Source organism: Neomonachus schauinslandi, chromosome 12, assembly GCF_002201575.2.
Source record: "Neomonachus schauinslandi chromosome 12, ASM220157v2, whole genome shotgun sequence".
Lineage (NCBI taxonomy): Eukaryota > Metazoa > Chordata > Mammalia > Carnivora > Phocidae > Neomonachus > Neomonachus schauinslandi.
The window spans coordinates 20,015,546-20,031,009 of NC_058414.1; the positions used below are offsets into that span (position 1 = coordinate 20,015,546).

At 43.0% G+C, this 15,464-nt stretch overlaps 1 protein-coding gene across 2 annotated transcripts in view; it reads left to right on the top strand.

Moving 5' to 3' along the window:
* Positions 1-2,785: 2,785 nt before the first annotated feature.
* Positions 2,786-15,464, top strand: part of RELN (reelin) — a 516,612-nt gene continuing 503,933 nt past the window's right edge. For both annotated transcript variants that reach the window (XM_021682887.1, XM_021682888.1), the window contains exon 1: positions 2,786-3,011. In XM_021682887.1, coding sequence (XP_021538562.1) covers positions 2,786-3,011 — 226 coding nt within the window. The remainder of the gene's footprint in view (positions 3,012-15,464) is intronic.

The following is a 15,464-nucleotide window of genomic DNA, read 5'->3' on the forward strand; positions in this document are numbered from 1 at the left end:
TATTTATTTGAGGGAGAGAGAGCGTGTGTGTGAGTGGGGTAAGGGGCAGAGAGAGGGAATCTCAAGCAGACTCCTCGCTGAGCCCAGAGCCAGACTTGGGTCTCCATCTCACAACCCATCAGGTCATGACCTCAGCCAAAACCAAGAGTTGGATGCTCAACTGCCTGAGCCACCCAGCTGCCCCTAAAGATAATTGATTTAAAGCAGCCATCTTGGGAGCAAGCATGGCCAGGTGTGATCCCAGACTCCTCTTCTTACTGAGTGCCCTTGACAAATCACTTAACTTCTATGAATCTCAACTTTCTTTTCTAAAAAGTGAGGATAATTATATCTACTTCACAGGGTAATGTAAGGATTAAATGAAGTAATCTGATATTAGTAAAGAATAGTTCTTTTCCCATCCCTCTAACAACACCAACATGCATTCCTTAGAAGTGGTTTGCAGTGGTTAAGTGCTGGGACTCTGGAATCAGACTGTTTAAGTCATGGCACTCTCACTTATCAGCTGTGTGACCTTGGACAAGTTACTTGACCTCTCAGTGCTCCATTTTCATAATATGTACAATGAAGCTATTAATAGTACTTTCCCCCATAAAGTTGTTATGAGGATTAGAAGAGTTTAATCTATGACCTGTTCAGGACAGCCCTTTGGCACACAGTGAACATTTAAAAGTGTTAGCTAAAAATGTGCAATAGTTTTGGATTCTTTCTAGAAGTGATTAATTTGGTGTTAGGTTATATTCACATAACTGGACAGGAAGACATGGTAATAGTCATGCCAGCTGTGGGGTGAGTTTCTTGTAAGTCTGTTTGGGGCAACATTGCCTGCTGTGAACAGGTGGTGGTGATGGTTTTCCTTCCAGCTAAGGTTGTAGATGGTTGCAGGACAGTTCTGGGCGAGACCCTTTAGAGCCAGCAGCCAGGCTGTCTTGCATCCAGCCTTTGTTACTGATATTGGGCAAATCAACATTTCTGACTGTTTCTTCCCTTGTGAAATGGGGATAATTTTTGCCTCTGGGGGTGGTGTGAGTATTATATGTGTTAATTTACCTAGAACCCACGTAGCCTGCACCCAGCACATAGCTGCAGTGGTAACGATTATTTCATCAAATATATACAGCAGTAGGGCCCTCGGGATTGGTTCAAAGGAAGGAAAACCAGAAGGCAGCCAGAAGTGGGCCCTTTTTGCCTGTCTGAACTCGGTCTGGGTAAGAGGAAGAAAATCTCTTCCTTTTGCAACCTAAATGACTACAGAGGTCTCCCCTGGGCCCCTGCCTTTCGCGCACCCCACCCCTCCCCAATAGGCAAAGACACCATTCTTTCCAGTTTTATAATCTACTCATTTCTGTACGTGCGGGTTTATCTGGGCTTGGTGGTAAGCCAAGGGTGGGTGGGGAGAAGCATTAAAACCTGGCAACCTAGCTCCCCCATCTCCGGATGCCGCAGGGCTCCTGCCAGCCGTCCTGGGTTAAAAAACGTGCTTTTTATTTCACTTCCCCGCAGTCTCATGTGCAGCAGCTCATTACCACCCGCCTCAGTCATCACTGCTAGCGTCTCCCCAGAACGTTTTCCCCTTCCCCCATTTCAGGGACATTGGTCGTAGCTGACATTTAAAGGAAATAAACACGGATTTTAAAAATTACCACCTTCTCCGCCTGAAGAACCCAGCAGCAATGAATAACAGAACAGTCCAGCGAAGGGCGCCTGTCGGGGCTCAGCTCCGCCAGCCCTTCCTGCCATATAATTCCCCACACTCGAGCAGCACAAATCACCATTTCCAGGCACCACTCGAGGCTGCCAATTCCACTTTCGCTTAATCTCATTTAAAACCCGGCTACAGATGAGGCTCTGTCGCTGCGGCGAGGAGCCGGGCAGGGGGCAGCGGGAGGGACGCGAGGCCTGGATGGGAAGGGAGCGCAGGGGCCCCTCGGGGTTCGGGGCCGCGGGCGGATCCCCAGAACAAGTGCAGGCCGCCCGGGCTCCGAGGCGGGCGAGCCCCGAGGGGCGCGGGGCGCGGGCGGCGCAGACAAAGAAGCCGGCGCTAGCGCCGGCCCCACCACCCCTCTCCTTCCCCCCGCGCCTCCTCTCAGGAAAAAGAGGGAAATCTGAGGGCCAAAGGGGATGGTCTTCTCCTTGTGCTCTCCCAGACAGCTGGGCGGGAGGTTCTCTCTCTCCGAGGTTTCTCCGTCCCCTGCTGTAGGTTGGCGGACCCCGTGGCCCCCGACAGCACCCCCCCAGACCCATCCCCTCCCCCGGCTCGCGCCCCTCGGCGGCCCTTCCGGGTGGGAACTGTGCCGCGGGGCCGGGGCCCCGGGAGGCGTGCGCCCCGCGCCGCCCGAGGTGCGGGCGAGCGAGCCTGAGAGGGCGGGGGCCGGGCGGGCGCGCGCGAGGCGGCGCGCGGGGGCGGGGGGAGCGGCCGGGACACGTGTGGCTGCGGCGGGGGGGACTCGGCGCCCGGGGCTTTAAGAAGGTGTGGAGGGGGGCGGGCGCTTTCCCAGGCCTGGCCGAGGGGCGTCGCGTAGAGGCGGCGGCGGCGGCGGCGCACGGAGGCGGCGGACGACGCGCTCTCGGCGCCCGCAGTCCAGGTCCCGCTCTCCCGCGGCCCAAAGAAACTTTGCGAGCCGCGGTCTCCCCCGGAAACTTGCCGGCGGGGCTCGGCTGCGGAGCCCGCTCTGCTCCCGTCCGCCGCCTTCTCGCCTTCCCTCCGCGTGGCTCCTCCGTCCCGGCGCCTCCCAAACTGAATGAGCGAGCGGCGCTCGGGGCGCGCGGCGGCGGCGGCGGCGGCATGGAGCGCAGTTGCTGGGCCCCGCGGACTTTCCTCCTGGCGCTGTTGCTGGGGGCGACGCTGAGGGCGCGCGCGGCGGTGGGCTATTACCCCCGCTTCTCGCCCTTCTTTTTCCTGTGCACCCACCACGGGGAGCTGGAAGGGGATGGGGAGCAGGGCGAGGTGCTCATTTCCCTGCACATTGCAGGCAACCCCACCTACTACGTACCGGGACAAGAATACCATGGTAGGTACCACAGCAGCTCTGCGCTCGCCGCCCGGCCCGGTGCGCCCGCGAGCGCAGCTTTTTATCCCTTTCCTTCTTCCAAGGGGCCATTTAAACGAGAGCCAACACAGCCCTTCCCTCCACATTGCGCTCTGTGGAGGGACAGAGAACAAAGTTAGTGAGGATCGAGTCGCGAGTTGGGATTTATTCGCCACACAGCACACACCCCCCTCACTCATCTCCTGGTAATGAGCCGGTTCTTGTGGGAAACGCCTGAGAATTGGGGGTTGGCGTCTTTCCCCGCTCACTCCTCGTCCTTGCCGCTGACACGTTTAGTGGATCCGCGCGTCTTGTTTCCCTAACCCTGTGCTCGGATTCCAGACCTTTGTCCTGCTCCCGGTTCCCCCCTGAAGGGTAGCCGGGTGGCGTTGGGGCTGGCGCCGGGCTCTGCGGACGGGCTGGTGACAGATTGACGCGCCCCGGTCCCCGGCTGCCCCGCGCCGTCGCCTGCCCGCTGCAAAGTTCCCGCTGCTCGCCAGCCAGGGGTCCCCCATTTCATCCAGTGTCCAACGGCCCTCCTGAAATGGAGCGGCTGCTTCCAGCTCTCTCTGTGCTTTATAAAATGTCCCTTAAAATGTCCGTAATAGATGGGTTTTTAAAAAATTCCTCTTACTTTTAACGTGCTGCTTGTTTTAAAAGTGATCTCTGTGTTGTTTATTGATGACTTTGTCTTTTATCTGCACAGCTTTAATATCCAGGTAAGGGCTTGAAGCCCCTTATAATTTAAAGGTATCTTTTCTTTAAAAAGGATCATTATGGAGTCCTTCATCAAAATTAAACGTTGCTAAGGAAGTAAAATATAGCTCCGAGAAATAGAATTTTATATGGTGCATGTATTTTGACTGTTTCAAGCTAGTAAATCGAGTATGTGGGGGAAATAAGATATTATCTATTTTCTGTTATTTCCTCTGGCACTTCTGAATATTTCACTGCCGTGGTGCTTCTAAGGTGTGACAGGCACTATTTGATTAGAATTTCAAGGCAAAAATACTTATACCCAACCAAATAGAAACTATTGCCTAGTCATCTATTATAGTTTCCATGTCTTGTAGGCTAACAATTATTGCCATAGCAGGAGATAATCCACCCAGCAGCTGGCTTTTCAGATAACATGCGTGTAAAAATGATCAGAGTCCTTAAGTTTTCTATTTTTTGAAAAACATCTTCATGTCTGCTCTAAAATGTTTTACGTAAATAAATCCTTTCCCGAGGTTTAGAAGAGTGCTTTTACAACTTTCTTGTGGCATGGTGGCAGCCTTGTCTGTAAAGCAGGAGTCTAATTCGGTGGAATTTTAGACTTTGAAAAATTAATTGTCAGTAACTAGTCCATTCTTTAATAAAGTGTTTCTGTCGCTCCCTTCCCAAGAACGTTCTGGTGTTTTTTCTGAGGTCCCGAGAATCCTTAAGTCGAAAGACCAGCCAGTTTGATGGCAACCAAGACCTAACCCAAAGACTGATTGATTGAGCTTGTCACTTGGTATGACCCTTAGCAAGGGTGCTTGCCTGTCATTAGTTCTAAGTGAGAGTGGTCGGTAAGTGAACCAAAGCTGGGCTAAAAGGTGTGATTGTCCGGTTGTGATGGAAGACCATGTGATAATACAAAGCCTTGTTATTGTTTTTTTTTTTTTCTTCCGTTTTCCACATCCTTTGTAAGGTGCTAGCATAGAAAACTTAAAAATACTAAAATATGACATGGCCTTTGCTTTTGCTATAAAGCTAGCAAATATAAGTCAGCCAAAGACTGACCATAATCACATACCTGAGTCTGAAAAAGAATGAATGATACAGAATAAGAAAAAAGTGTAATACTTCAAGTTGGACATCGTGGGGGAAGCCTCAATTTCTACCTCTTTTCTGCCATCAGAAAAGGTAGAGAAATTTTATTATGTAACTTCAAGAAGGTCAAATTATTACAAACTTTGAGAACTGTTCATGTCATATTTTAAATTCCCATTACCTGTTTTATCAAATACTTAGATTTTGAAACTGCCTGCTTGAAACAGGCCTTCAGTAAGAGTTTTTCCCTGTAAAATGTTTTACAGGTTGAAGAATTGTTTGAAAATGAAATGATGCTTGTGTGTGTCTCTTTTTCTTTTAGACTTTTAGAAATTAATGTTAAAATTAATTATATAGCATCTTTAGGAATTGAACTGATAATAGGAAAACTTAATCTAATATACATTTCTGGTCGGCTCATTTTATATGAGACCAAAATAGAAGGTCGTTCAGCCAAAATTTTTTAAAGCTCAGAAATCTGTAAAATATTAACTTGAGATTTTATTTTTAACCTTCTCAGTCTTTAAAGGTAGCAATTACGTCAGGACAAATCAGTCTTATCTGTGATTTACATTGAACTCATCGTTTAGAGGAATGGTGTTTGGGTACAGCTGATGGTTGTCACTTTCTTACCTAAGAGAATGCATTGAGATAGAAGTGGTATGTATAAGGGCCCCTAACACAGAACATTACTGTAGATCAGACTATGTCAGCTGCCCCCTGGGACTTGTGCTGTGTGACAGAGCTCAGAATGTGAAATGGAGAGGCAAATGTCAGTGTAGTATAAAAGTGGTTCAAAATTACGGGTCTCTGTATGTGTCACCTTTATTTAAAGATTTTATTGAAAATCTTTTGGGGGCACCTGGGTGACTCAGTTGGTTAAGCATCTGCCTTCGGCTCAGGTTATGATCCTGGAGTCCTAGGATGGAGCCCCGGAGTCAGGGTCCCTGCTCAATGGGGAGTCTGCTTCTCCCTCTCCCTCTCCACCTCCCACCCCTCACCCCCCGCCCACGCTCAAGCACTGTCTCTCTTCTCTCAAATAAGTAAATAAAATCTTAAAAAGAAAATCTTTTCAAAAACAAAAATATAATACTACAGAATTTGAAGCTTGCATGTCTAACAGAGTTGTCATATATTTCTAACATTAAGTAGTATATCTATGTATTTGCAGTTTTGGCAACTCTATAAACAGTACATGGTTACTTCTACTAGTTTTCATCTCTTAAATAAAGGGTGTCACTCGGTACCTCTGTTTTCATCTTCTTATATCATTCATTCACTCATTCATTCATTTATTAGTGAGGGAGAGAGTTGGGGGGAGGGAGAGAGAGAATCTTAAGCAGGCTCCATGCCCAGGACGGAGCCCGACGCAGGGCTCTATCTCAAAACCCTGAGATCATGACTTGAGCCAAAATCAAGAGTTGGATGCTTAGCCGACTGAGTGCTCCATCTTCTTACATCTTTTAAATTTTGTTGTCTGTGACTTTCTTGAGATGGCACCATTAGTCACAGTGAACTATGGTGTCCTTGCATGAGTATACCACATTGCAGAAACTCAGCAAAAAGAGGTCTTACATACATTGTGTTGAATTAGAAAGGTCTCAGGATCAGAACCTTTTTTTTTTTTTTTGTAAGGATTTACTGTTTTTGCACAAGTCCCAAAATATGGTCAATTTCCACAACATGATTTCCAGGACCAACCCTGAATTTTTTTTGTAGAAGGTTGCAAATAATGGGAAGATAGGAAATGGAAACCTAGCTGGTCTAACCAGGTGGCCATTTCTCTTTCCCAGCCACGCCTGGCGATTCACTGCTCCTTCTCCTAGGGACCAGGGCAGTATTGTGAAACATGCAAAGGTCGAGTTGATGTCTGCACCTTTCCCTTCCCACGATAATCCCTGTTTCTCCCCTTTACCCTCAGGTACTACCTATCCTTTTTTGTTTACAGCCTCCTCCCCCCAACTGATTTGTAGAGTGTGACTCATCAATATTAAATTCTCCCACCGTCTTAATTATAATGGTAGAAAGATGTTTTTCCTTTTTTTGTTTAGAAGAATTTTAAGCATCACCGAGCAGGCAGACAATACATTTTGAGGTAGAAGGACTTTTTAGAAACCTTGAAATCATGGAATAAGAACCTGCCTACTCACAAGATTGGCTTTACTCAGTCACCATCAGAGAGGAGAGGTCAGACATTAGAAAAAGCATCCGTGAGAGCCAAGCATAGGTAAATGAGTCTGTGGAAAGTGCCTGAGCTTGGATAAGACAATTTATCTGAATCCAGAAATAGACTAGACTCCCTATTATTAAGGGGGCGTAAGGTGCGGGAAGTAGTCCCTTGTAGTGAAAAAATGTTCCAAAATATTTGATTGAGGGGAAAAAATTCTGTCTTAAGCAGAACTGAATTAGTGATATGGTATAATACTTTAAAAGGGGGATTGTATTGTATTTTGTAAATGCAGTAGCACTGTTGGTGGTTCTTGCATGCTATGTTTCCATCCCTTTATTTATTTAAATGGGGATTTATTTATTTAACCGCATAAAATGTTATGGGGTGATTGGGGAAATAAATTCCCGCTGCTAAAACTGAGCATTTACCTAAAAAAAGATATAATCGGAAAAAGAGCATTTTGTCGTAACAGTTGCCAATATTACTATTATAAATACGTGTGTCCTGGAATCAACATGTTGCTATTTAAAAATCACTGCTCAAAGGCAGTGCGATGTAATGACTTCTCAAATATAGGAATGATATATGTCAGACATAATTTTTGGTAATATACTCCAAATAAAATTCCTTTCAAAGGAGTGATATTATCATTTGAATTAAAGTAATCTCATGTTGCTAAGGTAACTATTGTTTGATCAGGTGTGTGGTTATTTGACCTTTACCTGTCTCGGATTCCAGAATCAGCACATTTAAACTCTTAGGATCATTTGTCAAATGCAATTTATAAGTGAACTGCAGTGGTGTCCTACTCGTATGTGACTGTGAAAATTGACCATCTTAAAGCATTTTGCTCTAACAGTTATATATTTCATCTCATTCCCTACGATTTATTTCAAATATGTTTTACTGATGTGGTTCAGATTGGTTCTTAAATCATATAAATCTTGCTTTAATATATATTCCCCATGGGAGGTTCAATTCCAACCATAAATTTAAAAAAATCAGGTCTCAGGCTCATAATTGAAAACATCTCATTTAGGCAGATATTCTTACTTCATTCACTATACTACATTACTAGAAATTATTTGATTAGAGTATTTCCCTCCAATTTTTATGAATATTTTAAACTATTATTTTCATTAAAAATGCTAAAGAATAAAAGTTGCATATTGTAACCATATATTTTTGACAGAACTACCTTATTCCCATATTTTTTTTCTCTTCACCTTTAAAAAGTAGGTGATAGGCATTGTAACAAGATTTTAAAGTCCACACTATTGACTTTGAAATTTTTTCATAAATTAGGGGTGCCTTGGTGGCTCAGTCAGTAGAGCGCCTGATTCATGATCTCAGGTCTTAAAAAAAAAAGAAATTTTTTCATAAATTAGTTCATTCAAAGGAATAGATCTGAAAGCCATCTTTGATTTATTTTCTGTCTCTCTCTGGAATTGATCAACTTTATAGAATGACCTGGGAACCTTACATTATCAATTATTTAGAATGTGTTGCACATTAAGCTATAATTGTTCTTTTGATTATTTCAAATGGCACTTACTTTGTCTTTAATGTTAACAGATGGTTGCTGATGCATTGAACCCTTAGTATTTCAAATAGCCTTTACATCTGAAAAGCATAAATAGAGTAACGAGCACTTTTTGAACATTGGCATTTAAAAAATTGTATATATTCTCACGTAAGATATAAAGTTCTTAAAATTTTTTTAAGTTCTTAATGTAATATAGAAATAGCAAAAATAGATGGCCCTACACTCTGTCAGGAAGAGAAGGAAGGTGGAATGCATTCTGTTAGAATAGCTGGTTCACTATGAACAAAAGAAATGATTTAGGCTTTGTCTGAGTAATGACATAACACAGATAAAAAGAGAAATTCATTTATCTAAATATTTTGGTTTCAAGAAACATTTGGATGATTAATCCACCCCACCGATTTTAGATCATTTATTAAATAACCAAACTGTATAATTTCAATCTTACCGAGCTTAAGCAAAACAGTATTAAAAACACATTTTCAGAAATTGGAATTGAGTTTTCCAAATATGAAGATTTCATAATGACTGTCCAGACACAGGAATGGTGTATTTAAAAAAAAAAAAAAATGATTCTTGGCTGTCAGGTAATTCCCCATGAGGTGAGCTTACTTTGGTTTCGGTTCTATAGCTCAGAGAGTAATTTTCCCCAGGATATCTGCCATGCCCATCTCATCGAAGGCAAGAGAGCCTCTAAAGGATTGAATGCCGTGCCTGTGGGTTAACCAATTATTTCTAAGATGTGCTTTGCTAAAACTATACCTATTTTTTCCTTCTTTATTCAATCCCAGGTAGGAACCAGTATAGCAACAGATGTAGGGATGTGCGGAAGGATCAGTACAAATGTACAGATGTCGATGTGTGGCTTAAGGCAGCTCTAATTCACTCAAAAAACAAAGTGAAGGTAATTAGGTAGCTTTTGGATGCCACAAAGAAGTAGTCATAGGAACTCTGATGTTCCAAAGTAAAAGCTGAAACCCAGCTTATCTTTTGATACTAAATCATCTTTCCCTAGAGAAATAAAACTTTATTTGGAAAACAGAATAAATTAAATTTTATTGATTCAAGGAGTCTTTGCAACTAGTGAAGAACTCATGAGTGATTGCCACTGATGTATGCGGGTGCTCACAAACCGAGTGACACATGGACGCATGACCATGGTTGACCAGCCACGCCACACTCACCTCAGAATCGACTTTCTCTGCCTTTCCTGCTCAGCCTGCTCTTCTTCCATCTGTATCTCACGTGCTCTCACCCTTGGTCCCTTTCTTCCTCCTCCTAAATTTTCTCATTGTCTTTCCTCCTCTTCTCCCTTCCACCGTGTCACAGGTCCTTGTTCTTCCTCTCCTCTTCCTTCCCTTTTCCTGCTGTACAGCTCTCTTCTCTTGTTCTTTCTGTTCTTTCTCTTTTTCCTTCTTCCCTTCAGATTTTCTGTCACCATCTCTATTTTTCTCTCCCTTGACTGTAACATGAAAAATATCAGCAGATTTATAACAATTATTGTACTCATTGGATATTTGCAATCATAGAAGTAGATGAGTAGGCTTTTGTATTATTCTCTTAAAAACTTAGTGTTATGTTTCTGTGACATGCACTTGCCCTTTTAAAAAATTATGGGTTAATTACTCCTCAAAATCGGGCCCTTCTTCCTACACTGTAAAATCTCTCGGAAGAACTTGCAAGCCTGTAGCTGTTTAATTCTGAGTCAGCCACTTTCCCCATTGTCACTTAATTTGTCAAACTACAGATTCTGAAGTTTGTACATAGAAGCATAGATGTACACATTGGCGGGAGTTACAGAAATTGGAAAACTGTGTACTAAATTAGCTTGAATCTGAAAGACAGCTCAACCTGGAGACGTCGGAATGCTTGAGTGCAAAGAATCTCCTCTAGTAAACTGATGAAGGACTTTCTCTCTCAACCCCTCTGTCACCTCAAGTCGTCGTCTTCACTTGGTGGTCTGTACCAAGGCTCATAACTGCAGTTGCCCAGGTATGAAATAGTGATGCCAACTTTTCTGGTTGCTGGCACTTAACAGGTCAAAAGGGGGGTGGGGGCCTTGGTATAAAGCAAACACTAGATTGGAGATGTGTTGCTCTGGAGTGAGTACTGTAGTCTTTCTTGAGCAAATTCTGTTTTATTGTTTTGTGCCATTGTCTATTTCAGCTCGGAATTTCAAAGATGCCTTGGCTGAGAGTTGAGAGTTATTTCACTAAAAAGGGCAGTCCTGGGAGGCACAGGCATGTATGAGTGGCAAGAGTTCAAGCTTTGGCAGCAGAGAGGCTGCATATATATCCTTTCTCTACCGCTTATTAGTTGTGTGCCTTCAGCAAGTTGCCTCTCCTCTGTAAGTCTCAGTTTTCTGATTCTAACGTAGAAATAATAATATTCATATTTCAGGGTTGCAGTCATCAAATGAGGCCATGCTTATAAAGCACCTCGCACATAATAGGTGCTTTTTAGATAGTAGCTATTATCATCTGGTAGGATCCAACATTAGGACCCAACATTAGATAAGGATATTTGAAGCGCTGTATATACAGCTAGGAGCCACTTACCCATGCATGCCCATTTTGTGCCTTGTCAATATGTGGCATATTTCCAGAGAAATTTCGAATTTAGTTATTGAGCAGAGTCATAAAAATTAAAAAAAATCAACTCCTCATCCAATATGTATGATCAGAAAGTGCTGCCCAGCCAAAATACGTATATGACTTGCCTAGAATTAAGAGTTTTAGTGTGGTTCTAGTCCAACCAAAACTTTTATTAACTTAGCCCATTCCTAACTCAAGCCTTCCTATTCCTAAATTGAGTATTTTTCTTTATTTGATGGTCATAATAACGACCAAACTTTGTGTATTTAAGTGTAGTCTGGGAAAGATGCCAAGATAAATAAATATTGACATCAGTTTAATATATTTTGTCAAATCCTATAATATATATATGTCTACAACCCATGTGAAATAATTTTAAAATACAAAACGATTTCAGCCAAACTAGAACTGAGAGTGATTGATTTTTGATAATGAACCCAGAGTTCACCAGGTCCTCAGGGACTAATTGAGGAAACTTAGATCCACAAGTGGTTTGGTGGTGAAGTGGAAGGTCGGTTCATTTACAGTAAAAAAATGTACTTGTCAGGATAAAGGCCTCAGCTGTCCACTGCATTCTGTCCACTGGAGCAAAGATTTTATGGGTAGGCAAGTGACTATTAGCAGGTGGTTTGGAAGCATGGAGTTATGATCACAATGGCAGATTCCAGCATCTAGGAAAGCTTCTTTTTTTTTTTTTTTTAAAGATTTTATTTATTTATTTGAGAGAGAGAGAATGAGAGAGAGCACATGAGAGGGGGGAGGGTCAGAGGGAGAAGCAGACTCCCCGCCGAGCAGGGAGCCCGATGCGGGACTCGATCCAGGGACTCCAGGATCATGACCTGGGCCGAAGGCAGTCGCTTAACCAACTGAGCCACCCAGGCGCCCCTAGGAAAGCTTCTGTAGCCAACTCAGGTCAGCCGGGCTGGTTGACCTCTTCTTCCCTAGACAGTAGTGGAGGAAGATTGTCCTGTTCCTAGACTCCAGAATGCCTCATTATGTCACACATATTGCTTGTTGTCTACCTAGTCATTACTGAAACTCCCTTTCTTACTGATTTTGTTGAGAATAGCTATGTGTCCAGTTAAAAATACTCAACTCCAAGGCTCCCTTGCAATATAATTTAATAAGATGAATTTGGAAGTTTAGAAAGGTTATTGACAAAATTGGTAAGGATGATTTTTAGAGAGACTCCAGAAATACTTGGGTTTTGCCCTACTCTTACCCATTTCTTCTAGCCACGGTGTGGTACAACCATCTTGTGACCTTGAGGATGATGGTCACATGCTAAAAGTGGACCCAGAATTTAGAAGGAGACTTGATCTTTATTTTTTTTTAAAGATTTTATTTATTTATTTAATTGACAGAGAGAGACACAGCGTGAAAGGGAACACAAACAGGGGGAGTGGGAGAGGGAGAAGCAGGCTTCCCGCGGAGCAGGGAGCCCGATGTGGGGCTCGATCCCAGGACCCTGGGACCATGACCTGAGCCAAAGGCAGTCGCTTAACCAACTGAGCCACCCAGGTGCCCCGAGACTTGATCTTTATTTTTTATTTTTTACTTTTTATTTTTAGAGAGGGAGTGCGTGCACACATGCCGTAGCCGGGAGAGGTGGAGGAAGAGGGAGAGAGAATCTTAAGAAGCTCCACACCAGCACCCAGTGTGGAGCCCAAGGTGGGGCTCAGTCTCACAACCCTGAGATCATGACCTGAGCCAAAGTCAAGAATTGGATGCTTAACCGACTGAGCCACCCAGGCACCCCAAGAAGGAGCCTTTGTCTTTATTTGTACCTTTGACTAGCTGTACCAGCCCTGGAATGCCTATTCTGCATTTCTTGTATCTTAAGAAAAATTAGTCAGGTTCCTATTATGTGCAGGTGAATATAGTCCTAATTATTCTAAATGCCCAGATGACCCAGTTTACATTCTCTTTTAAGTCTGTCACAATTCTTGTATCAAGTTCTGAATTGCTCTGGTCCTCCCACAGAATTGCTTTTGGCCACTTTGATGGAACTAGGATGTTTCCTAAGACAGTTTGATGTTTTAGTTTTTTCAATTTTTAAGATTTTATATATTTATTTGTCAGAGAGAGAGAGAGAGAGCACAAGCAGGGAGAACGGCAGGCAGAGGGCGAAGCAGGCTCCCTGCTGAGCAAGGAGCCTGAGGTAGGACTCGATCCTAGGACCCTGGGATCATGACCTGAGCTGAAGGCAGACGCTTAACCGACTGAGCCACCCAGGCGTCCTTGATAATGCATTTTAAAAATATCCCTCAAGGTGTGCTACTTCCGCAGGTAGCAAAAATAGTGCATTTTATATTAACTTTTTAGTAATGCTTTGAGAAAGTAACCTGTCCCTGACCTTCAGTTTCTGAAGTTTCTTATAACTGACAGTTTATGCTAGTTTCCTTCACCAAACTGTTTCCTGATAGTCCTTTCTCTCCAAAATGCAGCATCACCATATATAAATCCTATTGACATTTAAAATACCTAGATGTGTGACATGGTTGTGAATGTGAGCTCTGCCCCAACCTTAACCTTGCTTGTTATGTCTGGCTCAGCCTCTAGGACCAAATCCAGCATTGTCATTTCTCTTGCTTGCTGCATATTGACAGAGGAAACAGGCATTCCAGTCTTACCTTTAGGAACATGTCATCTTTTCATGTAGGCCACCTTTGTTATGAATGTTGAAATATCCTATGATCATAGTTCCAGTTCTTTTCTTACTTCCTTTTCTCACATAAACACTTCCTGCATTCTCATACTGCAAAAAAAAAAAAAAAAAAAAGTTGTATGTCTAGTGTTTGTGATGGAGGAATATACAGAAATTAGTGGGCTTTAGTCTCTTAGAAAAAGTGGGTTCACATTCCCATTGCAAGTACTGATACTATCAAAAAATAAAAAAGGCAACTCAAGGGCTTAGAAATAAATTAATAGCAATATTAATAACAAACTCTAAAGTAGGATTTAGTGTGTGCTAGGCACTGATCTAAAATCTTTACGTATATTATTCATGCAATTTTCGTGTCAACTTTATGAGGTAGGTACTATTATCCTCCTTTCATGGATATGGAAACTGAGTCCCAGAGAGGTTAAGTCTTTTGCCCAGTGCAGGAGTTCTCAGTCTGTCTTGCTTTGAAATCCATGCTTCTAGCTGGTATGCATTTATCTGTAGAAATGACACTTCTTTCAGGATAGGGATAAGAAGAAGAAATAATAAAAGACATATTAAGAAAGAGAAAACAAAGAACAGTAAAAGCCAATTTTGTTACTTAAAGATTGCAAACTTAAACCAGAAAGGTGATACCCATGCCAAACAAAGTCAGAATTTCAGTCCTAGATATTCATTGTCTAAGACATTATCTTCCAGATAAAGCAGAAAGCAAAGATAACCATTTAGTATACTGTTGACCTGAAAGAGTTAACATGTCTTCAAAGTGTGACAACAGATAAAAATATAAAAAAGTGATTTGCAGATTTTGTTCACATTTTTAACCTTTTGATGAATGTAATTTCTATTAAGATTTTTAAGTAAACAGCAAGTTTGTTCTCTAATAGAAGTTTGTTCACTAATAGAATTTAAGTAGAACCAGAATAGAAGAGGAACACAAGGGGAGACTTTTAAACTGAGGCATTTCAGAAGATTTTCACTGAAGTTTATGTATTTGTAATATATTTCTTCCTTCAGGAAATTCCTTTGTGTGTTCTCAGTTGGCAGGTACAGCCTGTGAAATTGAGGGATGTGGCACACTGTTGAGTCCTGATGACATCCCAGAGCTCTCTGCAGTGTCTAACCTGCTCACTAGCCACAGGTCTGCTCCCACAGGGTTACTGACGCCAATGACATAATGTTTGTTTTGCACTTGGCTTTGTAGGGTTCTTTTTCATACATGGATCTGATCTTTAAAAACCACTTTCTGTTGAGCTCATTTGAATAAGAAAAAAAGAGCAACTGCCAACGATCCTCTTCAGCCCTGGCCCTCAAATCATTCACCTCCTGCCCCAGAGGGCAGCCTTAGGCTTGTGGCAGCCGGGCGAGTGTGACACATGAGGGATTGCAAGGGCGTCGGTGTCGAGTGCCAAGAAGCAGGGACTGCCCTTGCCTCGTACTTACATCCGTAATGCAAATATTTCCTGAATTTGTCACCACCATAGTTTATCTCAGTTTGCCTTCAGATCTAACTGAGGTTCACTGACCCCTGGTGGAAAGCAAACCAGAGGGTGGAGGACAGATTCGCTGGAGAGCTTCCTGTTTAGAACCCGCCAAGGTTCTCAGAGGTCCTGACAGGAGGCCCGTGCTTTTCCTAAGAGATAAAAATTGGCCTCATTGGACT